Source organism: Bombus affinis, chromosome 12 (assembly GCF_024516045.1).
Source record: "Bombus affinis isolate iyBomAffi1 chromosome 12, iyBomAffi1.2, whole genome shotgun sequence".
Taxonomy (NCBI): Eukaryota; Metazoa; Arthropoda; class Insecta; order Hymenoptera; family Apidae; genus Bombus; species Bombus affinis.
This window is the reverse complement of record NC_066355.1, coordinates 8,782,630-8,809,128: the sequence shown is the minus strand read 5'-3', so window position 1 is coordinate 8,809,128 and position 26,499 is coordinate 8,782,630. Positions and strand designations below refer to the sequence as shown.

General features: G+C 39.0%; 4 protein-coding genes and 1 pseudogene across 7 annotated transcripts; 3 read left to right on the top strand and 2 right to left on the bottom strand.

Moving 5' to 3' along the window:
• Positions 1-626: 626 nt before the first annotated feature.
• LOC126922680 (uncharacterized) lies at positions 627-20,251 on the bottom strand. Of its 3 annotated transcripts, XM_050735475.1 has the most exons (16): positions 19,028-20,251; positions 18,278-18,416; positions 17,975-18,108; positions 17,609-17,849; positions 17,398-17,514; positions 16,561-16,790; positions 15,244-15,453; positions 12,546-12,789; positions 11,804-12,078; positions 11,401-11,722; positions 10,663-11,139; positions 9,511-9,641; positions 4,729-4,880; positions 4,356-4,618; positions 3,227-3,903; positions 627-1,779 (listed from the first exon to the last, which is right to left on the bottom strand). In XM_050735475.1, the coding sequence occupies exons 2-15, from the start codon at positions 18,411-18,413 to the stop codon at positions 3,623-3,625; spliced, it is 3,213 nt and encodes a 1,070-aa protein (XP_050591432.1). In that variant the 5' UTR covers positions 18,414-18,416; positions 19,028-20,251; the 3' UTR covers positions 627-1,779; positions 3,227-3,622. The 3 variants fall into 3 exon arrangements, with proteins under 3 accessions (XP_050591432.1, XP_050591431.1, XP_050591433.1); XM_050735474.1 differs by lacking the exon at positions 627-1,779 and having other exon boundaries at positions 2,657-3,903; positions 18,278-20,251; XM_050735476.1 differs by lacking the exons at positions 627-1,779; positions 3,227-3,903; positions 9,511-9,641 and having other exon boundaries at positions 4,369-4,618; positions 18,278-20,251.
• Positions 17,952-26,499, top strand: part of LOC126922741 (phospholipase A2-like) — a 118,793-nt pseudogene continuing 110,245 nt past the window's right edge.
• LOC126922735 (partner of Y14 and mago) lies at positions 20,235-21,623 on the top strand. The gene is made up of 3 exons (XM_050735604.1): positions 20,235-20,377; positions 20,651-20,747; positions 20,820-21,623. The coding sequence occupies exons 1-3, from the start codon at positions 20,347-20,349 to the stop codon at positions 21,343-21,345; spliced, it is 654 nt and encodes a 217-aa protein (XP_050591561.1). The 5' UTR covers positions 20,235-20,346; the 3' UTR covers positions 21,346-21,623.
• On the top strand, positions 21,758-23,073 carry LOC126922732 (GATA zinc finger domain-containing protein 1). Its single transcript, XM_050735599.1, has 3 exons — positions 21,758-22,355; positions 22,435-22,637; positions 22,717-23,073. Exons 1-3 carry the CDS (start codon positions 22,080-22,082, stop codon positions 22,928-22,930), a joined length of 693 nt encoding a protein of 230 aa, XP_050591556.1. The 5' UTR covers positions 21,758-22,079; the 3' UTR covers positions 22,931-23,073.
• Positions 23,072-25,419, bottom strand: LOC126922739 (AP-3 complex subunit sigma-2). Of its 2 annotated transcripts, none has more exons than XM_050735608.1 (3): positions 24,960-25,402; positions 24,502-24,885; positions 23,072-23,700 (listed from the first exon to the last, which is right to left on the bottom strand). In XM_050735608.1, the coding sequence occupies exons 1-3, from the start codon at positions 25,026-25,028 to the stop codon at positions 23,578-23,580; spliced, it is 576 nt and encodes a 191-aa protein (XP_050591565.1). In that variant the 5' UTR covers positions 25,029-25,402; the 3' UTR covers positions 23,072-23,577. The 2 variants fall into 2 exon arrangements, with proteins under 2 accessions (XP_050591565.1, XP_050591566.1); XM_050735609.1 differs by lacking the exon at positions 23,072-23,700 and adding an exon at positions 23,797-24,100 and having other exon boundaries at positions 24,960-25,419.

Here is a 26,499-nt window from a genome sequence, read left to right as displayed (position 1 = left end):
AAAAGGTTCGCCATAAATCAAACGCATCGATATTGGCGTTGGTTTAATAAATGACCGTAAAGCGTAGAAAAAGGGGAGCACAGTTCGTTCCCCTGTATTTCCAGCGTATCTGAGACACGTTATATATGATTTACATGAGAAATCAACGCTATCACGAATGTTACTGGTTGATCGGAACGTTTGCAAAATATCCGATATTGCGACAAAATACATTTTATCCCATCGCTTTCAACTCTACTGCTCGATAAGCTCGCCTCTCTCTCTCTCTCTCTCTCTCTTTCTCTCTTGAAAGAAAACAGAAAATTTTAATACGAATGAAGAAATCAACGATTATAATTAATAATCATCGATCAATGATTATGCATGAACGCAACGACAGCGTAGCGAAGGATATGAAAAGTTATCTGAAACGGAAAAAGCAGCAACTGAATAGCAAAGTAGTTCACAGACGGTGATAAAACTCGTTTGAAAGTCGTAAAATGATTTCCAGTCTAAGTTTGATACAATTTGCATATGCAGTATATTTCAGTAACGTTCTCTCACCTTTATTTCCAATACAATACCAGCTTCGTATATATCTGGACTTCGGCTTTCAACTGCAACTGCATCGCCAGTTTCTACGGCGACCGATTTTCCGACGATTAAGTACATTACTCGTAATGACGGTCCAAGGGGTTCAAAGGATGCTCCGCCGTCCTAACCAGTGGCTAGAAGTGGGGAATGCGCTATTCTCTCGGGGGTACAATCGACAAAACGGTTCTCGCGGAATTCACTACTCCATCTCGTAGAACTAGCCAACAATTAACGGTATATACGGGCGTCCCGACGTTTAAAAATCAATGTCGGATTCACCGTGTCCTTCGAGCTAGAGCAAACGCGCGACATACGCGATATACGCGATCTAAGATCAAACGTCGATACGCCACCGTTTCGCGTGAAAGGTTAGAAGAAAAACGTACAAATGGTGTGCGAGCTATAGACACACTGCGACGCAAAAAGCTACGTTTGCTTACCAAGTTACACGCGTCGGGACCTCCGCATCGCGCACCATTATTCTGCCAGTCGTCGCTGGATCACCTATCGCACGGTAACATACTTCGCAGATGCGGTAAACGCGAATGTTACAAGCGCAAAGAGAATTTTCACTCGTCTCGTTATCTACCGCTACTCTCGACACCGTTCTCGTTTTCAATTCGACTGGATTCACTCGCCAGAGATTCTAAATTCCCGATGGAACGTCCTACAACGTATTCGGCTACTGATATCGAAGAGGCGAGTGTATTCGAGACGAGATACAACGAGGTAAACGCGGATAAAAACGACACACCTCTGTGCCAGCGACGACAGAGTTGATGCGGACCGCGGAAGGGAGGCTGCGAAACTGAGATGAAACCACGGCGCAACCCCGGTGCGCGCGCGCACCAAAACCACCCCCGGAATACACGGAAGCAGCCCGGCCGAACGAACACTACCCCTCGTCCGTCCCCACTTAGTTCTCTCCAGGACTACCACGACGAGGACGACGACGATGCTCCCGCTTCCATTTTTCCTCTGTCCCGCTCCTTTGTCCTCCTGCGTCTTCTCTCTCGGTCTTCTTCCTGCCGTTTGGTCGCGAAACATCTCCTATACGAATTCAAGTCTTCACAATTTTATGAACGATATTTTTTTGTTGTCTTTAAACGGCGCATCCTTCTCTGTAACTTTGTCGACTTTACGATACATCTTTTCTTCTCATTGACGCGCAATCTTGATCGATCGATTCGTCCATTAACAAGTGGTCTGTAGATCGAAACAATTTCAAGTTAATTACGAGGACATCACGGAGTATAGTATCAAACTATAGTCCAAAGTTGTTTCGACGTTACTTCGAAGCTGTAGATTTATATGTATAAATCAGCACGAATAACCGTACGAAAAGGAAAGTAACGAAGAGTATCTCGATTGACGTTAAACGTTCACGTAACGAGAAAACCGACGTGACTGGTATCCCGAATGTTCGAAATTTGATACTTTGGATTCGTATACAATAGCTGGTCGTGAAAAAAGAGAAAAGAATAATACAACGAACTCGAGGCTTTCCGGGCCAGTGAAATTCACGCGATTAGAGCCCACGTGGGTAAAGCTCAATGACTCGTCGATGATGCTACAACAATGTTGCTCATTCCAACGACTTTAATTGGCAATTGCGAGGCTGTTAGCAAAATTGCGCTTTTTTGCATCCAGTTAATCGAATCGCGCTCTGGTAGAGAGCCTTTGCCTATTTCCAATTATCCGCGATCCTCACGTTAAATCGCTGACTGACCAATACCAAACGAACTTTTTCCTGCTTCGTCTCGTAAGAATAATTAGAGACCTTCTGAGCATCCTAGATAGCGTGTACGCGATTAAACTCGCTACGAAACCCGTAGAAATCGAATATGTATACAATGATATATGAGAATTTAAATTAACACGTATCCTGTGTATTGTCGATAGTGTACGTAATTACAAAAAGGAGGATGCAAATAAACAAACCGGAAACATAAACGAGCAAGCAGGAAATGCAAATAAATAAAACGAGGTTTTAAGCAAATACGCCAAATATATGGACAAACAAAGGAAAAAGGTGAATAAATGAATTTTCTAAGCGGAACAAGGTCATCGACGTATCACGGTCTTCGTATGAAAGTTTATTTTCCATTCTGTGTGTCGTATAAAGCGGCGCGCGATTAAATAATCCTAGCGTTACATCTTTTCACAATTTAGGGAGCATGGAAGTTTGGACATTAGATGGAAACCAAGAGACCGAGTACTCAGAAAAGCTTCTCCGAGAGGAAACCTTGCCGGAGCTATATACTGGCCTGATCCTTAATAAAAATGTACGGTCATGGAGCGTAACCGTAGGTGGAGAAGATTGATGAAAGTATAGAAAGGAAGGACGGTGTGTTGCAAGGAAATTTTTCTTTCGTCGAATTTGCCAAAATCAGTCGACGTTAACTCGGATCGCTAGCGGAATTCCAATCAGCCTGCGGTTCTCTTTAATTAACGAAGGGTCAGAACGAAAAGTGGCAAGAGCTAAACGAACGTAATCGTTCTCGGGCATAGATTAAAATTTAAGGCGATGTTCTAGTTGCGCGTGTACCTCTGCCGAGTTTCACAGCTTTCCCTCTCTCTCTCTATCTCTCTATCTATCTATCTATCTATCTCTCTGTCTATCTATCTATCTCTGTGATCATTATATACTTACGAGTCAACGAGACGCATTCTCGAAGCACGAAGTTGCCCGTTGTCTGCGAAAATTAAGTTTCCATCGCGTTTCATCGAAGAGCTGAACAAACGGCAAAGCTCGATACTACCGAAGCTCTACTAAATATCTTCCAAGGGAAACATTTATTTGACGGTTGCAAAAGCACGAAAGTCGTGTCGCGAGCTGTTCAACGGCGCTTCAAGAGCTTGAAAATGTCGGCCAAGTGTCAAAATCGATGAACATATATTTTAAAAGCGATGTATCCGGAACAGGAGGGGCATCAGGCGTATTCGCGACGTGCTGAAATGTAAAAGCGATTCCACCTAGACAATTTCCACCGACTCGCCTCGAGATAAAAAATTCATTTCCCTGGAAGCACCTACTACTTCGAAGGAATCATTCTCGCGACTTCGCCACGCAGTTTCTTCCAATACTTTCGTCCGTTTCCAAGGATCCTAACAGGGCGTTGCCGTAATTACACAGCCTCCTATTCAGAGTTGCCTCGAGCGTATCCCAAGATGGCAATTCGTCTCCATTCTTCGACTCGCAGCGGTCCAACTTCCTTCGAGCATCTTGCGTGCTCCACGTCGGCGATTCCTCTCGGCTTATCATCTCGTCGAATTTATTTTTCTCGATATTACCATCCACGCGCAAGCTAGACCGAGCCGGTGAACTTCCTGAAATTGAAAAATCGATCGCCGTATTGTTTGCACGGCGCTACCAGGTTCCGTTTCGAGAAAAAAACCAATCTCGCGCTGCTGGTAAATTGTTGCCACGTTCGTATTAAGCAATCGAGTGCCTCGAAACGAGGCGGGAGTAAATCAAGTGGATAGCGAGTCGGGTTAAAATAATTGACTTTATAAAAGATGGTAAATGGAATGACTATTTCAACATAAATACAGTGGCTGGCGAAAAGGTTGTCTTCTTTGCCTGTAGTCTTCGTGTGTACGTGTAAGACTCTATACATATATACATTTTCATATTAATTTCAAATTTTACTGATATCATGACGATACGAACGCGTCGATGTTACACTGACGAGAAAATTCCAAAATGTTCCATATAAGACACAGAACGCATACCTAAAACGTGCCACTGTATTTCTAGAATATATCAGAAATAAAATAACCTTTGATAACGTCCCATATTGGAGCGCGATATCTTCTAAGGCTGATCGTGCCTGCGATAGAATCGATCGAAGAATTCCAAGAGGACAACGAGTTCGAGTCCCAGACGTTACACGGGCGTCGTCTTCTCAACGCGTTACGTCTCACGGTGTCATGCATCTGCTGTATCTCTCTCTCCAGCTGTTTCTGATGCTCCGCGATGATTCGCCGCTCGCGAATTCCTGGCGACAGACGCGCGGCGGAATCCAGGAAATCCGACTCCGGTCTGAAACGAACAAAACGGAATTCGTTATACATCGAGTACCAACCAAAGGAAACCACGCCCATTAACGACTCGTTAAAAGCGAGGATCTTCTTAGAGAAACGGAACCGTACCTCGGCCTGTAGACTTGAATCGGTGAACTGGATGTATACAAGCAGGTGGTCTTCCTCGAACGACGAGAGGATTCTCTGGCCACGCGTTGCACCATTTCCAACACTGCCACTTGCTCCTCCCGTGGCAAAAGAGCGGCGACTTCTTGCAGAACCTAGAGAGAAGAAAAAGTTTCGTACTGACTTTACATCCGATCCACGATTTAGCTCTACACGTCTGGAAGATTTCAAGGAATAGGATAGCCTCCGAGTAGATAAAACGAAAAAGTGTTTCCTCGTGTTTTTAAAACACCTCTGATGACGTTGAAACAGCGTAGAAAGCTTCCTTTTATTTAACGAAAAATTTGTTCCTTGCTAAGAATCTTTGGTAACTCCAGCACCGCTAAAATTCCCCTTTGTTCGATGGTTGAACGAGAGGAAGGTGGTGCTCGGCAGTGGCGCGTAGAACCTGGTTCGGCGGTAGCTAGGATTAAACTTAGTTTCGAAGCGCAAAACGCATTTTCCATAAGCATAAGGGGGTCCCGGTGAATCGGGTTGTCGCTCTTTAAGTAGAAAGTTACTTGGCACATGGAAGACGGAGACGAGGGGCAGGAGCCAAGAGCTCCTCGGTGTGCAGAACGCGCGAGAGCGCTCCGGGAAAGTAAATACGTGTCCATTTTTTCCCTTTTTATTCGTCTTCAGTGGCTCTGGAAAAACATACATCCGGAGTGCCAGAAACACGGGCGAGTCTCTCTTTTTACTCCATCTTCGAGACTGTTTCGTGCATCAGGTTCGAACGATTCCTCGGCAAAATCGTTGAAAAATACATATGAAGAATCGCTGACGACCCGGGCGTAATCCAATCGAAAGATCTTCGCAAACAAGCCCGCGATCCGCCAGCGAAAACTGCTTCGATTTCACGTGGACTGATTGATACGACAAACAGAATGAAAATTTCTCACAGTCACGATCTGGGGGAAATTCCATGACAACATCACGACGCACGGAGGGGAATCGTTCGCGAGATAAAAAGTTCGAATGTATCGTCCAATGGAAAACTTCTTTCTGAAACAAAACTGCGCACAAGAATGTTGGAAAGATCGATTCCCATCTAAGCGCTATCACATTCCCAAAAGGCTATCACGGCAGAGGTACGCGCAACCGGAAATTAGTTGAAATGGAAACGCGTAACCTCCGAAGATCCTCTCTTCGCTGTTAGGAATAAACAAAGCGAAAAATACGATCGCGCACTTTCATTCTTCTCGATCGCGTAAAAGTTTAACGATATTAATTCACAAAGAACTTCTGTGATCATTCGAGTTTCGTTCGTTGAAAAAGATTGTCGAGGACTTCACGACGAAGTTATCGTTGCTTCGAAGAAACTCACGATCTATCGTAATAATAACGCAAAGTCGCAGAAATATCAAACCATATCTTGCGCCGATGTAATATTACAAAATGAAATATATAATAGAAAAGCATATCCTCCTTTAGGAAAGTCTGTCACCCGATGGACAGAACAAACTTTGAGGAGCTTTGAAAACGTTAGATTCTCTGCTTACTCTCGCGGGAGATACGAACGAGGAAAGAATCGAGTGTCGTTTATTTTGTTCGAAAGAACAGCTCTAGAAGCCGATGCCTCGTACGATGGGGACGTTAATCAGGTAAGTAGGAACCGACTCGGAGCCTCTATAGAAGAATTCCGCTCTAACTGTACCATTCTGTGCGCGACGGGGGAATTGGACAGAGTTTTATTGATCTTACATGGAAGTCTCGCTATGGATGCCGCAGATCCGACCACTTTTGAGGCAGAAAGCATCCTCCAAATTGTTAAAATCATACATCCTCGAACTCTTCTGTTATAACTTAACATTCCGATTAACGATGAAAACATCTATATGAAATTTTATTCTAAAAGAAAAGCGAAAATGTCGTTCGATGAAAGGTACGATGAAAGGTAGGCAGGTTATTTGGTTCGGCTCATGTTACTTCACCCAAAGAAAACAGGATCGAAACAATTTCGCGGTGAATGACGTTAGTCGTGGAAAATAGGATCCCAGGACGTCTGACGAAGAATTTCGTCGGTGCTGGTTTATCGGCCAGGATATCGGCCAGGATATCGACCAAGGAGGATTTTGGTCTAACGTCCAGTCAACGCGTGTAAACTCGTTGACACCTATTAAGCTTGGTTTAACTCGATTCTCCGAGCCCTACGAATGCTGACACGTTTAAGGTTCTCTGGAGACTCGCTAACCTTTAAGAAAATCCCTTTGATCCCGAGGCGAAATCTCATTGAGGAAGTACGCGGAAACAGGCGAGCAGAGGGAACGATTCTCCTGACGGACAGTAAAAAAAAGATCGGCCCTCGTAAGTGCGGGATCGTGTCCTCTCATTTACAACTCTATCACTCATCTGTTTCCAGGGGAGCAAAGTGCCTTCTGTCTAATTACCCCCTGAGTTCGATCGAAAGTTCTCGTAATAGCTCGGAGAAAATTAAACTGTCGAAGACATATCAGAATGTCGTTTTGATAGATTGATAAACGTTCAAAGTAGTTGGAGCTAAAATTACATCGCAATCGTTAAAAAACGATTAGAATTTCTATTCTGGTTTCGTTTACCGTCTATATCTACGTCTATATCTGTCCTTAAACTGTTCTCTCTGATTTTCTCATTACAATCGTCTATTCATTCATTGAATAAAAGACGTTACTAGCGATCGACACATCCAACAAGATATTTATATCCTTTAAAACCGTAAAGAAATTCAAAATGATCATATATAGGGTAAAATGAACATTAAATGCAGAAGATATGAGTATAGGTAAGAAGGTATATCCCGTAATAAGATTCATATTAGGGATATTTTCAAGATAAAGTAATTTCCTACGTTATGGGACAACGCATGCGATGATACTTTTTGACAGTCTATCGATATCGTTTGCGAGAGCATCGTTCCCATCGCTACCTTTATGAACGTCGTTGTGGCAACAACCTTCTTGTCGTTATTACGGTAACACGATCCTTTGAAGTAACATCGCAGCCCGATTTTATGATCTCTCCGTAAACCGAGGTTTCACTTCGCAGTTTCTCGTCGCCGGCTTTCCCGAAGCATTAAACCGGATTTCAAACTGCCGCTCGAAAATGCAAGAAAAACGGAAGTCGTTTTGACGCGGGCTAAAAAGCGGACCCGTTCGTAAAACGCGAACGTCTTTTTAGCCGTCCCTTTGATTACGCCCGTTTCAAATTTAATCTCAAGCGTAGACATCCTGGACGAACGCGTTTTTCCCAGCTGCTCGTTCTCTCGAAATTATTCTTCATGTTAATTAACAATTACCGTTGCGCGTAACTGTTTACGAATAAACGTCGTTTTATTAAAACTGAAAGAGTAACACGGTCCGGAACAAAAGCTGATTTCTCTGCGCCACCGACGACGATTTAAATAATTTGTTATAATCTCGGTCAATACTGTAATCGTATAGTCGGATGTTTCGTGTGAAATTTAATAAAAGGGCCGATTTAATATACACGTTCCATTAACTCTTATTTGCGCCCCGATTAAAAGTCAATTTATATTCGTCAAAGATTTATGCGAACGGAAAGAGGAACGATACACAAGAGGTGCCGGTCTCTTAACAGCGACGTGTGAGCGACGTTTAATTCGCGTTGTCAAGGAAGAAGCCTCCTGGTGAGAGATAACCCTTCGTCATACATATATACATATATACACGTATGCGCACATACGATCACGCGTTGCACGCGCTTAAAGCCTTACGGAACTTTTGGCTCTTCCTCGCTTCTCCCGTTACAACAACCTTTCGAATTTGATTCGATCCTCCCTTTCTTACCTTTAATCCTGTCCGTGAAAAAGCATTAACGACCGATTCAATGGCGTTCTACCGGCGCGAAATTCATAAAGATCGCTGGTTTTTCTATCTAGGGTAGCTGGTCTTAACGTGGTTACCAGCGTCGCTATTAAATCGACTGAGACTCGATTATACAAGCGGAGGATAATGGGCCGCTGCGCGTCAGAGAAGAAGCGGATCGTCGGAAATGGCGGAACTCGAGCAACGAAATCTGCAGTTCCTTCAAGTTCCGCCTCGATATTATTGTCGTAGAATCTGGCGCGATTCGACGTCGTTCCAACGTGTTCACACGGCGGACACCCCTGTGAAATTACTGTCCTGGAATTGCCTTCGTGCACCGGAAATCCGTGCTCGTCTAATCTAATGAAACTGCGCGAACTGTGTGTAATTAAGCTGCCTCGCGTCTGCTGCGCGTGGAATGAAAGCTGAGCCGAAACTCCAAACCGAGCAAACACAGTAGAACGCGAAGGACCAGGAACGCAAGTTTCACCGCGGAAATTACTCCGACAAATAATCGGCCATCGAACCTATACCGCATTGCCGTATGATATACTGGTCAAAACGCTTGCAACTGCCACCAGCGTTTGATTTACATACGTTTAAATTGCTGAATTGCCCATACGACAGTACAGAAATTCGGTACTTCGAAATATCCATCCTGCGACGTAAGACAAATTTCGATCGAAGGATCGCTTAATCTCTCGGAGATATACAAATACGAGAAACTTCTTCGACTATCTTTCTCTCGTTGCAGTAGTTTATTCGGAGGCTTAAACTGTTCTCGATATGTTTGCGAGGACACTGCAGGCTGCAAAAATATCCGAAAATAACCAGAACGGAGAACGTTGAGTCAAGTTAAAGTAGACGCGAAAGTTGAGGCGATAAGAAGAAGAATCGCGAAAATATGAGAGAGGTTGTAAAGTTTGAAAGTTAGACAACTCACCCTGAACTTGCCGAGGGAGACCATGGCGGAAATCAAATCGCCAGGACCACGATGTCGAGCTCGCGATCTGCTCATCGACGCGACGTATGTCAAAGGGCTGGCATCCCTCAATTCCGCGTGTCCTGCAACCCCTAACGAAAATATTGATTTTGCGCCACGTACCGCATATACGTAACTTACGTAAACGCTTCTGTGATCCGGTGACCGAACATCGAGACATGGACCAGAAATTTGCCTACGTCACCGAACGGCGACGTTGATTTAAAACGCGAAGCCCAAACCGCTCTCTCCCTAGTAACTCGCACGGTTGATCTATCGCTCGGCATTTTCAGCTCGAATTTTACGTGCCCGCTACGTATGAGATTCTCTGGCGACGTCAACGTAAATCTTTGTCTCTTCCGCGCGTTTAGTCTCGCTCAACGAATGACACCGCTCTTCAATTTTTAATGCCAAACATGTATATTCTATGCACGATCGTGGCTAGATAGGGCTACCATACCGTGGAGAAAGGATTTTCTTCGATGGCCTTTCCAAAGCTGAGTGAAAGGATTTCGGCTACTGCTATCCTTTGTCCGACAATGGGTATAATTTTAAACTTCAGTTGAATCACGTTCGATGGGAACAAAAGATGTCAGCAGGAAATAATGCTCGCACGAAAATCTCACATAAATCTTTATCAAAAGAAGAGCGAGTATTTTTTTGTTTATTTTCGTGGTTTCCCAAACAAAGCTTTTTACCCGAGAAACAAAAGCCCCGCGAATGACGTATTGGAAAAATTGTAGAGAAATGGTTTCGTCCGGTTCCACGGTATCGACCTTTTTCTCTCGCCGATGCGGCAATGGCAAATACGAATTTATACGCAACAAGGAAATAATTAATTTCACTCGTTTCTATTAGCCGTAAGAATATTAGACTAATGTTTTCCAACAACCGTAACTAGAAGTTTCACGTGAAAACGGAAACTCACTCGAATCACGACTGCGGCTCTAATTAATTCTCAAAACTCGAACACTCGGCCGAAATTCGTTATTACTACGTGACAGTTTCCGTGAGTAAGATAGCAAATTCTTGTACCTATGATATATACTACTCCGTTTACTAGTTTATGAATTGAATGGAACAAACCAGTAAATATCATATGTTTCCTCTAACCTTTCTTTTCAGTCGGGGCAATCGATCCTTGCAACTTTGATAGAAAATCAAATAGCTCGCTGATTCTGTAATGTATACTTTTCTTCCTCACGATCGTACTGACACTCCTAGCTTTGCTCCACGTGGAGAACGAGCTGAGACTCTTGTTCTCTGTGAAAGTTAAGTTGTATTTAATCGCCCTGTCTCTGGGAAGAAAAATCAGACGCAGAGAATTCCCCGAACGCTCGATCATCTTCGTCATATTTTCTGCCCAGCGCCAACCCTTTGATAGATAGTCCACGATCCCGTTAGCAGGTGATATTTCCTCGCTTATCACAGATTTACAGAATATCGATAGCGATTGCATCTCGGAAACATAGACCTCCTGTCCCTTCTTCCAAGACGTTGCACACCAACCATGTTCGTGAAGGCTGTTGAAAAGATTGTTCAGATATGGACGTAGAATAGGCTCGAGAAACTTTCGATCATAGTCCATACCTTGAACAATGAAACATTCATAAAATTAAAATAAAATTTGGTATTTCATAAATAGATATTCGTGGATATTCGTGCAAGTACATTTATGAACACGGCTAAACAAAACAAAATCTAAATAGAAATTTATTTCACCTACTACGAGTATTTCACTTTGGATATTTTATATAATTTTGCGCAGCATTCTATACATTTTTGAATCTTGAATTTTTCTCATAAATGCACGAACACTCACAGTTTATTCGTGAATAGATATATTCCTACCAAAGTATAGCCATTGTAAAAGTATTTTGGTCATTATTGGAGAAGATTCCAAATCCATATTGGCTGTTTCTCTATCTCTTGCGATAACATCGATTAGCAGTCCGACCGAATAATCGAACTGACTGCTCGTATTGCAATGTCTTCTTTTTTTTGATTCCTTATGGCGATCGTTCATTCGCAGCTTGCGATTCGCCATCGGATAACTCTGGTTCTTGGCCTGTGTTAGAATTAATTTCAGTAGGAACACGAGATTCTCCACCTGTTCCGTCATACAGTAGGATAATTCCGAGAAATTCGAGTAACTATAGTTGTCCGGATAGTTCTGTCAACACAGAAAACGAGTCTTTGTCATACTATCGGGAGCTGTAACAAGCAGCAAGCTATCCTGTCGTGGAAATTCTACCTGTAACAAAGCGTTCTTTGCTCGTAGAACTTGCTCTAGGATCATGCTAAAATATTCCAACTGTTTCTGGCTATATCCGTAATCCTCATCGGACGTTTCTCTGGGCAACGCGGCAATGATATCTCGCCATCTCGCAATGAGCTCATTCTCCATAACGTCTAGAGGTCTTGGTACGTCACGCGTCATGGAGAAGGATCGATAATGAAGAGTTTCCAAGTAAGATTCCAACAATCGACGATCAGAAACGTAGGAGTCCTCGTGATACGCCATTCCTCCTTCAAAATACAAAGACATGAATTCTATGGGCTATGGACTATGAATTATATTGAATTCAAGTCGCGCGCGTCCGTGCTAATAAATTTTCAAGCGTCTTAATTAAATTACGCTACGATTAAATGATACACATCGTTGGACGTAACAGGCGTGACGCGAATAAACGGGCAGCCGGTGAGTAAAGCGCGATGAAAAACGGCGGTTCGATCGAAGAGTATCACCGAACAGCTTATGAATGCATACAAATTGTCGATACATTCAACATTCTCAATAATGGTACGCGTCGTTATCATCGCTAATTAAGAATTTCCATGGAAACCAGACGAGCCGCGCGTGTCGCCGAGATATTGATTGTTATATGAAAAATAGCAACAAAAAGAAATCGGAGATTGGATAGAGCGAGCTCGACGAAAACAACACCGGTTCCATTCTTCTAACACATCTTTTTTTTTTCCTCAAACTGAATTACCTCTCGCGCATTGTAGCATCACGTTGCAGCGCGGATGAAAGTAACACCTCAGGCTCTGGCATTTCAGCGCAGCGACTAACTCGTCCAACGCTAATAGAACATGACACGAAAGGGTATCGGGCGCCCAGCTCGTCAACGGATCCGGTCCTGTTCTTTCTAGAGCCCATCGGTGCACAGTTCTCAGAATGTGTCTGGAAACTACTCGTAAGCGATCTGGAGGCGAGGGGCCGTTTTTCCGTCCTGCCTAAAAAAATTTCACTCGTATTTAAATTGCGAATTTTTATGCATTTATGGAGAATTTAAAAACGTAAAAATTTGCGCAATGTACGCATGATATGCAAAAGAGTATGTTAGATATGCGTAGCATGTAAGCATCGGATGCTTTGTAGCGTTTTTCACAGCCGATATACCAGGTATGTAAATATTAAACCGGAATTTTTGTATAGAAAATACACGTTTATTGTATGAAAATGATTAAAAATATTTTATTCGAAGTATTGCCCATCCCTAGCTATACATTTTTCCCACCTGTCTGGCAATTGGTGGATGCCACGCCAAAAAGTAGCGCTCAGTATTAACGGTTTCGCCAGGTTTTAACAGCTCATAATAGATCACACCCTTCTGATCCCACCAAACACAGAGCATTGTCTTCCGTCCATAGCGATTTGGTCTTGTAGTCGATGTCGGTGGTTCGCCTGGAGCTACCCATGATCTTTTACGCTTAGGATTCTCAAAATATATCCACTTTTCATCGCCAGTCACAATTCGGTGGAGAAATGACTTTCTTTTGTATCTGGCGAGCAGCATTTCGCAAGTGGTTTTTCGGTTTTCCTGCTGTCTTTCACTCAGTTCATGTGGAACCCATTTTGGACCACCCACCTTCTGGATCTTTCCCATGGCTTTCAAACGTATGGAGACGGCTGTCTCGTGTCACGTTTAATTGATCAGCGAGTTGTTGTTGCGTTTGAGCGTCATCCTCATCCAACAATGCTTGCAATTCGCTGTCTTGACACTTTTTCGGTGCTCTTCCACGTTCTTCGTTCATCACGTCAAAACTCCAGCACAATTCCGGCACAATTCCGGCACAATTCCGGTACATTTCCGGTATAATTCCGATACAATTTCGGTATTACTCCGGTACAAGTCCGGTACAATTCCGGCACAATTCCGGTACAACTCCAGTGCAATTCCGATATAACTCCAGTGCAATTCCGGTATAATTTCGGTATAGTTCTGGTACAACTCCTGTACAACTTCACTACAACTCCGGTACAATTCCGGTACAATTCCAGTACAACTCCGGTGCAATTCCGGTACAACTCTGGTATAACTCCGGTACAATTCCGGTACAACTCCAGTGCAATTCCGGTATAATTTCGGTATAATTCCGGTACAACTTCGCCACAACTCCGGTACAATTCCAGTACAACTCTGATACAACTCCAGTACAATTCCAGTATATCTCCGGTACTATTCCGGTACAATTCCGGCACAACTCCGGTATTATTCCGGTATCGTTCCGGTACAACTCCGGTACAATTCCAGTATATCTCCGGTACTATTCCGGTACAATTCCGGCACAACTCCGGTATTATTCCGGTACAACTCCGGTACAACTCCAGTATATCTCCGGTACTATTCCGGTATAACTCCGGTACAATTCTGGGATAACTCCACAGACCTGATATTCTATTATGATCTATATGCATGCACATATTACCATTAAAAATATTCACAGTATAGCCATATTTATCTACGAATAATCATTGTTAAAATGAGAATGGCGATCAATAAAGTGCAACGAAACTAGTCTGCAAGTAAAGGAAGGAAAAGAAGGAAACTTTAAAAATCGATTCAACTTTTCTCATTACGTATTCATCGATACGCCGCCGATTACTGCAGTTTCGAGAGGACAGATAAATTATTTTTGAATTCATAAATTGTTAACAATAACATTTTTATTAAATAGCTAAGAACGCAATGGCGTGGTTTGAGAGAATAGGTGGATCTCAGGCTTCAACGCCGGAGTAGAATCCCTATCGTGAAAAGAAGAAGGTAAGGAAAAAAGAAACTGGTTCGTGTCAGAGGAGGGATGGCTCGTATTTCAGAAATAGGCCAAAGAATTGAAGATCGTGTGAATGTAAGCTCGTCTGTGTGCGGATACGATGCACCAGCTAGATGCACGTTGAATTATAGCAGAGACGTCGTGTGAAATCAGTCGTTGTTCCCCTGCGACAAGTGCAAAGGTATGATATGCACCTAATATTCCCATAGATGAAAACGTCAAAAAGAACAGACCAAGCTCGCCTTGGAATATCTCTAAGACGATTGTCGCCAGCGACGTCCAAAAAAGACAAATGATATATCCGACTGAGTTATTCAAATGTAAAATCCATCGAGACAAAGTGTATGTGTCGAAAATGCAACTGGGAATCGGATTTAAAATATTGTATGTAACATCTTGTAAAACAGAATAAAGTAAGGATATTTGAGTCATCTCATCTTCAACGTTTTAAAATTCTATATCTTGAACTTTGCATAGAATAATCAAACTTGTATATTATAAGAAATCATTAGTCTATACCACGTATTTTTATATCTAATACGAAAAAAATATTAAAAAATAGGAGAATAATCCTGTCGTAGAATCAACGAAGCGGTAACTTGCTAAGTATTGATTGATTGAAGGATTGACTACCTTTGGTTTCATCGGTAAATGCAAAGTACGGCCTTCGCGCAGCTCATATAAAATTTCCAAAAGCACGGATTCAGTGAGGGCTGGTACACTGTCGGCGGCATAGTGTTGACTCATAATTTTCTCGGCTGCCGGAACACGTACTCTCCAGAGAGTTGCTCGGTTCTCGCAACGTGCACCGGAATACGGACCAACGACTACCGCGTACATGCCCTGGAACAGCAGCGACAAACAGATGACGCGAAACAAACGAATCTGCCCATTTGGGCAAGAATATGGAGATTGCCAAGCCAAAATCAAATCTTCCACTCTCTCTCTCTCTCTCTCTCTCACACACACACACACACACACACATACACATACATACATATGCTCTCAAAAATTCCGAAGCGAGACATTACAGGCACGTATACTTGCGAAAAACTCATTTGCCTTTGCTTTTCCATTAACGCATCAATCGTATAAAGTGGCACCAGCAAACGAGTTAATTCGTTTAAATGGTTACCAACTCTGTTACGTTCGCGGAATCAAAAGGGACTCGCGTGGTGAAACGATATACCAGTCTCTCGTTCATTAATTTAATTTACCAGTGAATCGGTTGAATCGCTAATAACTTCAACCAACCAAGGATTTACCTTGCGGACCTCATGCAAATCGATGTTTCAAGCAATCCTCGTTTATACGAAACAAGCGTTACGTCGTCGCGTCGGTTGTGCAGCACTACGTTGCGCGAGCTATGCACTCAACACGCGTCACGGTACACGGTAAACCGATAGATCGTTAGAGCGTAGCCAGGAATAATAAAAGATCGCGTCGACACCGTTTGTCGCGGAATGCAATACTTATCTCGAGATACTGGCTCCGATGAAAAGTGTGAAACAGAATTTGACGAGAGCACTCGAGACTTTTTGCGAGAAGGCATCCAATGCTGCATATCGGAAACAAGTGCACTTAAAGCACCTCGTTCAAGAAAACCTGCGTTTCTATTACCTTATTTTCCACCGATGAAGAACGCATAGTTTTTGGTTTTTAAAGCCTCGTCGATAATACTCGCGCTATTTAATAGTCCTTTATCTACGAACGATATAATGAAGATAATCAATGCTCTAATTAAATGACGCGTGCGTAAAACGCGAGTTAATAAACTTCACTTTTCGATACTGTTGTATCGTTGTATGAAATGGAGTGGAATAAGTGCGGACGCGATAACGAACTCAAAACTTGATGAACAGGTTACGATCGATCAATACGGCGCAAAAATAGAATCAAAAAGCACGCAAATTGATATCGTAGCACTTATTTTTTGTTATATACACGTACACTTTGCGCTGCAGTGTAATGAAGAAGAGCATCGCAATGATAGAGAGGTATCCGTTGAGGATAATCCGCCAAAGTGGGCCACGACGACACTCCGATACCGATTAATAGCCTAACTTCAACTTCGCGAGCTTTAAATTTATCCAATCCGATTCTAAGCAGTATCCCTCCGGAATCTTCGATCAAGGCCACTCGATGATTCCTTGGCTCTGGTAATGGTCCGTCCGAGACAGCTAGAAACAATTACACGATCCTGTTATCTAGGGAACACTGTTAAAAATCACATCGTTAGCTACGGTTATTGTTTCACACGAGACTCGGCACGGCTTGATTTATAAGATGCTCCTTAATACGGTTATACGGAAACTGGGCATACTTGCTGGGTGCTCGTTATTCTAAATCCCTTACAGTCGTTATTAAGCAACTTTGCTCGGGCGCCTTGTCCTGATTTATTGAACGCTCGGTATATCGAATTACCAAGTTACTTCGTACATCAGTTATTTAGTACAAGCAGAGGCTAACAGGGACAGAGAATTAAGAATGAAAAGAACGATTAAAAGAAAGCGAAAACGAGAACGAATCGTTGAGAATGGGTTTGGGGACTCGCGTAATGCCAGACAAGATAATATTACATTGATAAGGAGCACGAAATGCACGAAATGCACGAAATGCACGAAATGGAGAATTGGATGAATAATAACGATGCGATGAATACTTTATTCTTGTTTATGGTCCCTCGACGAGTGACTCTTGTCGGCTGCATTGCATAGAAAGAATTTATCGCTCATTTCTATTGTTCTTAAATTAACAAAAGCATTTAAATATAATTTAAAACATTACCTGACCCGTAAAATATTCGACAGTGGTCCGGTTGCTTCAATATCTTGTCGAGGATTTCAGCATCGACCACTTGACCAGGTGAAACACAAATTCTGTCGTTCGTTTGATCTCCAACGTCTGAAACAGCGACTCCACATTTGTCCCTGTTTAATTTGTTTAATTACTCTGTGAACCATTCCGCAAACCAAAGAATTCGGTAGATGCAAAATACCTTGTTTAATAGCTGTGGCCAATAAATTTGCTAATTTGGCTTTTACAAGATCTCTCCTCAACCTTCCTGCGACATCCACGTACTCTCGCCAGACTTCCGCCCCAACGCCAAGCATCTTCAGCCGAATAAAGCCTGGTAGAGAGGCATCCTCCTCGACACACACCGTCGAGCGTCCCTGCTCGGGACTTACACTCGAAATCGACAATGCATCTATCCGCAGCAGATATTCAAACCTACCTTGCTAAAAAGGAAAAAAAAAATATAATTCGAAAGTATTGGTACTTCTTCTTCCTATGGGGTTTACCAGCTTCTCAACTTGACGTTATGATTACAATTCCAGAAATTCCGATCTCGTCGCCCTTTTACCTTTATTCGTCGAGGTTCGTTTAATGAAACGAGAAACATAGATGAGAATCTTCGATCGAGATTACCAGCGCTTCGCATCAATCGTTGGACCAATCTTTCCACGATAGCTTCGATCGCAAAAGCATTAGAGGAATCTGTAACAAATCCATTCGATTCGACACTCGACTGGTAAAACTCTGGCAGCTCGCAATTTCCTCTTGAATTCAATATTTTTATTGTTCTCAACGCCTCCACAGACGGAGTCTCTCCATTGTTCGCCGAATCAAAGAGTAAGATTTATTGAGAAACTGGTTAAGCATTCACCATTCTGAGCCTCGTCGACCAGTTTGCGAAAATACGTGTTCAGGTTGCACAGCTGACCCTTGGTGAAAGTAAGCTTCGTAGTCATTAATCGAATGCTGCCCTTCTTGCACGATGATCCACTAGGTGTACAGCCCATCCTCTTCCGAAAACAAGACAACTTATAATAAACAGACATTTACCATAAATTACAAAATACATCAATCTACAAAACTATAGAACGATCAATATTTTTCAACTTCAACTTTTTCCAATGGAGGAAAACTTGAAGTATTTTTTTTTCGAAGTAAAATGTATCGTTATAATTCGTTTTTTGAATCTGTCAGCATCAGAATGAAAACGATGCAATAATTTATTACAAAAGATCAATATTTCGAGGAAAGGGTTTCAAAAAAATTGACCAACACAGACTTATCGCATTCATTTTCTCCATTATCTCCTGCGTCTAAAATTGTACCGAAATAATTTATGTAGGATATTCCACAAACATGTACACTCTACTTTCTCGGCAGATTATATACACATGCGTATTTCTGTCAACTTGTTACATAATTTTACGTTTATTCATCGTGATAGCAACCCTTTTCTCCCCGTTGAATCTTGTTCGGCTCCCTCCTAATCGTCTCGGATGACACGTCTTAAGTAACATCAATTTAAACGTAAATATATTCTAAGGATTTCGCGATAATGTAAGGAATATTTCATCACACACGAGGACAAAAAGATTCGCTTCATTTTACTTTCAGTACGTACCTTCGAAAGGACGATGAAGTCACAGGCATAGATTCACGGCAAACACTGAACGAACACTATATCACGGAGCAAAGCCACCGAGTGACGTTTCCATTCCATCCGGAAAGATATTGACACTCTGCGATCGTGACCGTGTAAATGCACCGAATGCCAATTATTATTCAGCAGATCGGCTAACAATACCATCACAGTGTTCGGCCACCGGAATTACTTCCGATCCTGATTGTATGTGCTTGACTTCCGCTCCGATGAACGTGTATCCGTAGCTTCCTATACATTATGTTACCATTACAATGTTTCCTAACTACGCGTACAGAATCTTCGAGTTCATTCTATGAGCAATAAAAAATAGATCTAAAATTGTCAAATCACAGATCCATAAATCATTATATATTGAAATCGCACCTACATAAATCATTCTTTCTCAAATATCTTTACATTTTCGTTATTTTACTATTATAGATATACAAACTATAAAACTAATTTGCTGCTATGACCTCATACCAAACAGATCAAGAACTTAATCGGAATCGTAAAAGAATATAAATAGATAGTCATCTTACGTAGCTGATAGACCTTATCTATTCTGTCACATGCTACAATACTATACATACATGTATAATTTAAATTAACACCTAATAAAAAAGAATAGAATTTCTAATAATATATTTTTATAATAATAATTACTATGAATATATTCTTACAGCAATTAAATCATTCGTCTATGTGCCTGGCTTAAACATTTTACTCGCCACTGTATGGTTCTTTAGATTTAATTGTGAATATATAAGCGTAACAACGACTCTGGTCTCATTTATAAAGTTTCGGTATGCAGTTTGTATATTTTCGATATAAATTGTATAATCTGAAAATCATAAATATAGATTGTAATTTCAAAGTTGCAGAATATTAATTTTTGTGTTTCAAATACATTCTCCAATCGTAGTCAATGATTATACTCGATGCTGAATCGATAACGTTGGAAGCGATACCAAATGGTAATGGTTTACTAAAATAATATCCTAGCTTAATTATGTTTTTGAAGATTAAGAAAAATTTCCAGTTATACCCAACTAGTATTTCACGTGCCCATATTCGCATAATTGTGCAGCAATATTTATTTTAAAATCATATTGAAATAACTATATAGTAGCGACATCTTACAATCATATGGAACTATACACGTATTGTTAATTTCAAGACACATACTATTTCTCAAGGGTTGAGGTCCTCACGATCGCAAAATGGCACGCGGATAGTAGAAATTATTAAGAAATATAATAAAAAATATTCACGGCGAACGATCGTACTGAATAACGATGGCGTCGGCTTACATTAAAGATGAACAAGGTGATAAATTTCGTTTCATTCAATCATTTGATTTATTTTAGCTGTTGCACTATTTATAACCTGCAACATGTAAACAATCATTATTTCATAAAATATAAGTCAAGCTCTGATACTCATCTTTTTTTTAAATCATTAATAAATATTAAAAATATTTACAGTAAGATATGTACGATGTTTTGAATGAAATTCAATGATGTTAATGCAACAAAGATATTTAAAAGATAGATTCATGTTAATTCATAAAATTAATTTTTTATTACAAATTTTTCATAGGTGGAACATTCATCCCGGCCAGTCAACGTCCTGATGGTACATGGCGTAAGCCACGTCGCGTGAAAGATGGCTACATACCACAAGAAGAAGTTCCACTGTATGTAATAATTTATAAAACAATACTAAACCATTCTATACAGATATTGTTATTATCACCATTTTTTTCCAGATATGAAAGCAAAGGCAAACAGATAAAGAATAAACCTATGTATCCAATAGGTGCAAGTCCAGAATTCATAGCAGAGCATAAAGCTAAACAGGAAGCATTACTAGCAGCAAAATCTAAAACTATTCCTGGTGCTCCAGTTAAAACAGAAGTCAAAAAGAAAAAGAAAAAAAATAAAAATAAAACAACTGAACGTATAACAGAAGAACTGGCTAAAACTACACTCTCAGAACCAGATCAGAAAAAAGAATCATTATCACAGAACAGTAAACCACAAACTAACATAAAGACAGTATCCAATAACCAGACTTCAGCACCTAAACCAAATGTTTCAACTCAATCTCAAACCTCTATATCAGATCCACAGAAAAGGTTGAAAAACCTCAGAAAAAAAGTCAGAGAAATTGAAACATTGGAAGAAAAGATAAAAAATGGATTGTTAAAAAATCCGGAAAAAGAAATACTTGACAAGTTGGCAAGAAAAGCTGAAATTTCGAAAGAAATAAGACGATTAGAAACAAGTCAATAAAAAGAGGAAGTTGAAAAAAAAATATATTTACATACTCATAAAATATCACTTTATAGTTGTACCTAAGCAGATGTGTGTTTTTCAAATTTTTAAAAATTTTAATATGATCTTATGTATTGTCACAGTTTCATCCTCTTTATACAGTAAGCTAATAGCAATATGAAGATGTACATTTATATACAGAAGATAAAAATTAAATACTAATGAGAATTTAGTATGCTATAATATCACTATGTGAAAGACCAATCAGATTTAATAAAAATTGTTTTTGCATATTACATGTTGTTATTTATATCATCAGAAATAAATATTATATCTATAATAATGAAATTCATTTACGTTTCTTAAATTCCTGACTAATTTGATGAAACTTGAAATACTAGGGATTTTATATGCTGGACACACTGACTAGCTTTATTTTCTCAGCAGCTGCTGAAATTCCTACAGTGCAATATTCTGTATTTGCAGTTTACTGTATACAATCGCGTCTTTTGTACTTAATTTATTATGTGAAAAATGAAAAAACTCGTATAAACGTTTTACTACCTTTTGTCTTTGATATATTCTCATAGATGAAAGCTTGTAATTTTTATTCAGTACAATACCATATCCAATTAAAATGATATTTAGTGAAATTGAAATGATAAAACGATTGAGACGCAGATTAAAGCGAACGGTTGACGGTTGACTATCGATGGGTAAATAACTAACAAGATCGAATTAATTAAAATTCGATGCCTCTCGGCAATAAACCTGAATGTGTCAAGTGTGGGACTCGAGAGACCCCACTTTGGCATTCAACCGAAGCCGGTAATCTTTGCAACGATTGTCTTGAAGAAGAAAGAAATTCAGAAGCGAGTTCAAACGTAAGAAACGAAGATGAGGATAAGGGAGGTCTATTAAAACCTACCAGACGAAGTACAAGGATTACGAGATATTGCAATTCTAAATCAGTTCCACATAAAATTATACCCAAAGGGAAAGGAAGAAGAAATTTGTTCAAAAAAACTGTATGTTTCTTGATTTTCTAATTACTGCAAGTATTCCAAAACGAAACATTATATATTATTTTGTTCTCTTTTTTTTTAGCCAGTTAAGGCGCCAACAGCTACAGCAACTCCTGTTACAAGCAGTTATGTATTTTATAAAGGCACTTATTTTCAAGTAGGTGATATAGTTTCTATGCAGGATATTGACGGAGGAATTTATTATGCTCAAATTCGTGGTTTACTCACAGATCAATATTGTGAAAAAAGTGCTGCTGTCACTTGGCTCTTGCCTACCACTGCAAGGTAAATTATTAAAACCTATGGTAATTCATTTATTGTTCATAAGGTACCAAAGTAGTAAAATTACGTATTTCATGTTTAGTCCACCACCTGATGAGGGATTTAGTCCTGAGACATATATTATAGGACCAGAAGAAGATCTCCCACGCAAATTGGAATGTATGGAATTTGTAATGCATGCTCCATCAGATTATTATAAATTAAAAAATACGCCATATCCCCCACCACCTACAGAACACGGTACTGGATATATCTGGACTACACTCAGAAATGAAATTGCTACATGTAAAAAATGAACTTTTTAATTCAGTTGTTTAGTTGTTTTTATGTTAATATTTTGGTTTCTTATGTACATTATGAACCTGGTATAGAAAAATAAAACAAAATAATTGAAGTATATAACTGTTTAAATTTTTAAAAATAAAATTTATCGTGAATACATATTATTGCAATATTTATTACACCTTTGTTTGATACAATATAACATTATCATTTAATACTATCTTTGAAAATAATAAAATGGAAGTGTTCAGTAATGAGTTAACATTAAATATACTACTTTAGATATAATAATGAAAATGCAATTTCATAATATTACACTAGGTATGATAATACAATCTCTATAAAATATAGTATCGGTATTTTTAAATTTATAAATTTTTACCTTCTTTCATGTATTGAATTTAATACTTCCAACATTCCAGAGATGCTTATGTTTAGATACAGATATAATTTTTCAAATTTCATAGTACAAATCCTCTTCTTTGGGAATCTTCATTGTTTAACTCTGATACTGTTGAGGTGAAATATATGAAGAATTTGTGGACAGTATTGGTGCATTCTCATTCACTTGAAGAGAGGGAAAAAAAACCCTTGTAGTATCACTTGCATTTGGGATTGTGGTTGAAATCAGTCAGCTTGGAGCCAACGAAGTAACGGCTGGTCAGAATTTGAGATCTTTTATAGCTTGTGGTAAATCAGGCAACTTCATATCCTTTATCTGTTGTGGTATGTTCATATTCTTGACAGCAGAAACAGCACGCGCCGGCGCTGCTGTGATTCCTGCCTGCACATACCATATGGATGGAAAAAATGGAAAATGGAGAAAATAAAGGATTTTTGAACATAGATTAATTAATAGAAGTAAATACAAATAAGTAGCTACGCAATACACATTTTATTCTTAGAGCATAGCGACGTATACATTTGCATTAAGGCACTATTTCCGAGCAGACATTTACAAACGACTTAGCACCATCATGCGTGTTATGAGTATTTATTTTGTAAAGCTACGGAAGATTTATGTTTTGAAATTCTTGGTGAAAAAAAAAAAGATCACAGATAGATTACATAAAGGAATGAATGTGTACAAAATGATCTGATTTTTACTGCCGATTTACTTAGGGAGGGGGCCCCAGAAGGACAAACGGACGAGGTGAGCAAGATCGTCCTGATTTGTAAGTTCCCTAAAATTCATGTTAGCTCAATCAGTTCTACCACCATATGAAATTGCACTACAAAACATTCCGACACATGCACAGCTAACGAATAAACTGCAATAGGCTGTTAACTTCTTCAAGCCCAGAAGACTTTTATAAGAAATTGAATGCCTTTTTCTTTATCACTTTGTCTTACTACTTAAAAGTTTTAAGAGAATAAAATTTTATTGGGCCCAAAAAGTTAAGGGATGTTTGCATAAATTAGTTATTACAACTGTGACTTAGTAATTTAAACTTTATCACAGTGTACTGCTATATTATATATAAAATTTGTTATCTTTAATATTTATGAAATATATAAGTAAAGCTTAAACATAGAACATATATATTGATGTTTCTTAAATGTCAATTATAGAAGTATTACTTACCTCCTGTTTTTCCAATTTATTTTGATCTTCAATTCTTGTAAGTATTTCAGTCATATTGGTTTCTAAAACCATTCCACCCATCACTAATTCATTGAGAATATAATGAACTTTGTCTACATGAAAGATAAGGTCAAGTTCACATACATTTTCAAAACATTTATCCAATGTCTCAACAAAAACTTGTATCAAATCTAAGATTCCCAATTCTGATTCTGAACTATCAACACAGAATACAAAATATAATGTAGCATAATGCCGATAAATCAACTTATAATCGGATCCACCAATTAAACTTCCACCTTCTAGAAAATTACAAACATTATCATCTCTCTTCGAAACTAATTGAAATGTTTCTTTTATTATCTGCTGTTGCATATCCTCATTCTGAAAAAAAAGACACAATCTATTGAATTCTGCAGTAGAATATAATAACAAATTATAACAGTCGTTATACTTACAAAGTATTGATAAAATTTAGAAAGTCTAGGCTTCCCATGATTATTAAATACTAAAATAGCTTTAATCATGATTCACGATCAATTAAAAAAATAAGGTCTAATTTTCTTATTGAAAAAAAAACAGATATTTCTTTCATTCGTATAGAGGTTAGTTTCGAACGTTAGAAATGTACTTTAAAAAAAATAATGTTTTTCCAACATTGCGTTATTAAGAAAATTCATACTAATAAACATTTAATTTAAGAAAATAAATATTTAAGAAAATTTAAGCAACTAAATATTTCATTTTGCAGCTATCACTGTATTTATGCATTATTTATAATCATTAATTTAAAAAATAACTTAGAAATTATAGTAATTATATGCAATGAAATAAAGTCACAATAAAGAGAAATTTTTCTACGTAAATATTTCTCATTCCATGTGAGCACTATACTATTACCACAGACAAAGTATAGATTAGATATACTATTCAATAACGAATTTTTGACTCAACTTTCTGGGTTCTCTTACCATTCTAGTATCATTCCCAACATTATCGATTCATTATATTTCAAATGTACTATAATATTATTTGAGTTGATAATACTATTTCTAAAGTCCTTCCTTTATTTGACTTTACTGATTTCTAAAATAAAAAGGAATGTGTTTTCCAAGTACATTCGAAACAACCCAAGGACTGCATAAAAAGATAATCGCGATCGCAGCCAATCAGCTAGTATTATTTGTTATACAATTCATAATTGTACCATATATACAATGATGCAATTAGTAATTGTATATCAAATAATGATTGCCCAGGTCTCACCGCGTGGAGGTTGCTGCGGATGGAGACTGTCCCTATCCACGACCCATCCACCATCCTTTTACGCAAAAAAATTTAATATTAAATCGAAAACATTAATTTATAAGTAAATGCTTCTTTGAATGTGCATTTGCAAAAGTGTTTTTCTATCTCGTAACTTTAATTTACTAAATTCACATATAAAATAAGAGATTTTTAAAATAAATCGCACAATGCCTCGTATATACAAGCGCGCGCAAATTTAGCATATTCAAACAGTCAATTTGATGAAATTGAGGAATAAAGAATATATTTAAGACAATGTTCAGTAACAAGTACGAATAAAATTATATTCTTAATGAAAAGCTTTTATGTTTTATCATAATTTTATGTTTATCATCAAGCATAAAGTGTAAAAATGGAGACTGAAAAAATCTATCATAAAACAAAGAATATTATAATTTGTTTTTAAAAACATAATGTTGATTATTCAAATTGTTTAAGATAATTAAAAATTGTTGTTTATTAGACTTGAATGTTAATAATTGTTAATATGTTAAATGTTAATAGAGGTTAATATTTTGATAACAACAAATATCATGGAAAGCAAACTGTGAAGAATACAATTGCAAAAATACTTACATGCTTGACTTTTGAAGTTCTTCCTAGAAGACATGAAGAAATGCAGTTTATAAGAAATTTGTAAGGAATCCGTAAGAATCTGTAAGAAGATTTGTACTAATAAAAGTTAGATTT

Coding starts and splice junctions, on each gene's coding strand:
- LOC126922739 (XM_050735608.1), bottom strand. CDS start 25,028: ATGATTAAAGCTATTTTAGTATTTAATAATCATGGGAAGCCTAGACTT. Junction 24,886..24,959: donor CTAAATTTTATCAATACTTT/GTAAGTATAACG, acceptor CTTTTTTTTCAG/AATGAGGATATGCAACAGCA. Junction 23,701..24,501: donor ATAAATTGGAAAAACAGGAG/GTAAGTAATACT, acceptor TGGTATGTGCAG/GCAGGAATCACAGCAGCGCC.
- LOC126922732 (XM_050735599.1), top strand. CDS start 22,080: ATGCCTCTCGGCAATAAACCTGAATGTGTCAAGTGTGGGACTCGAGAG. Junction 22,356..22,434: donor GAAATTTGTTCAAAAAAACT/GTATGTTTCTTG, acceptor CTTTTTTTTTAG/CCAGTTAAGGCGCCAACAGC. Junction 22,638..22,716: donor CTCTTGCCTACCACTGCAAG/GTAAATTATTAA, acceptor TTTCATGTTTAG/TCCACCACCTGATGAGGGAT.
- LOC126922680 (XM_050735474.1), bottom strand. CDS start 18,452: ATGTCTGTTTATTATAAGTTGTCTTGTTTTCGGAAGAGGATGGGCTGT. Junction 18,109..18,277: donor GGTCGACGAGGCTCAGAATG/GTGAATGCTTAA, acceptor GATTTGTTACAG/ATTCCTCTAATGCTTTTGCG. Junction 4,619..4,728: donor ATTCAAGTCTACAGGCCGAG/GTACGGTTCCGT, acceptor TGTTCGTTTCAG/ACCGGAGTCGGATTTCCTGG.
- LOC126922735 (XM_050735604.1), top strand. CDS start 20,347: ATGGCGTCGGCTTACATTAAAGATGAACAAG. Junction 20,378..20,650: donor TTACATTAAAGATGAACAAG/GTGATAAATTTC, acceptor AATTTTTCATAG/GTGGAACATTCATCCCGGCC. Junction 20,748..20,819: donor CCACAAGAAGAAGTTCCACT/GTATGTAATAAT, acceptor ATTTTTTTCCAG/ATATGAAAGCAAAGGCAAAC.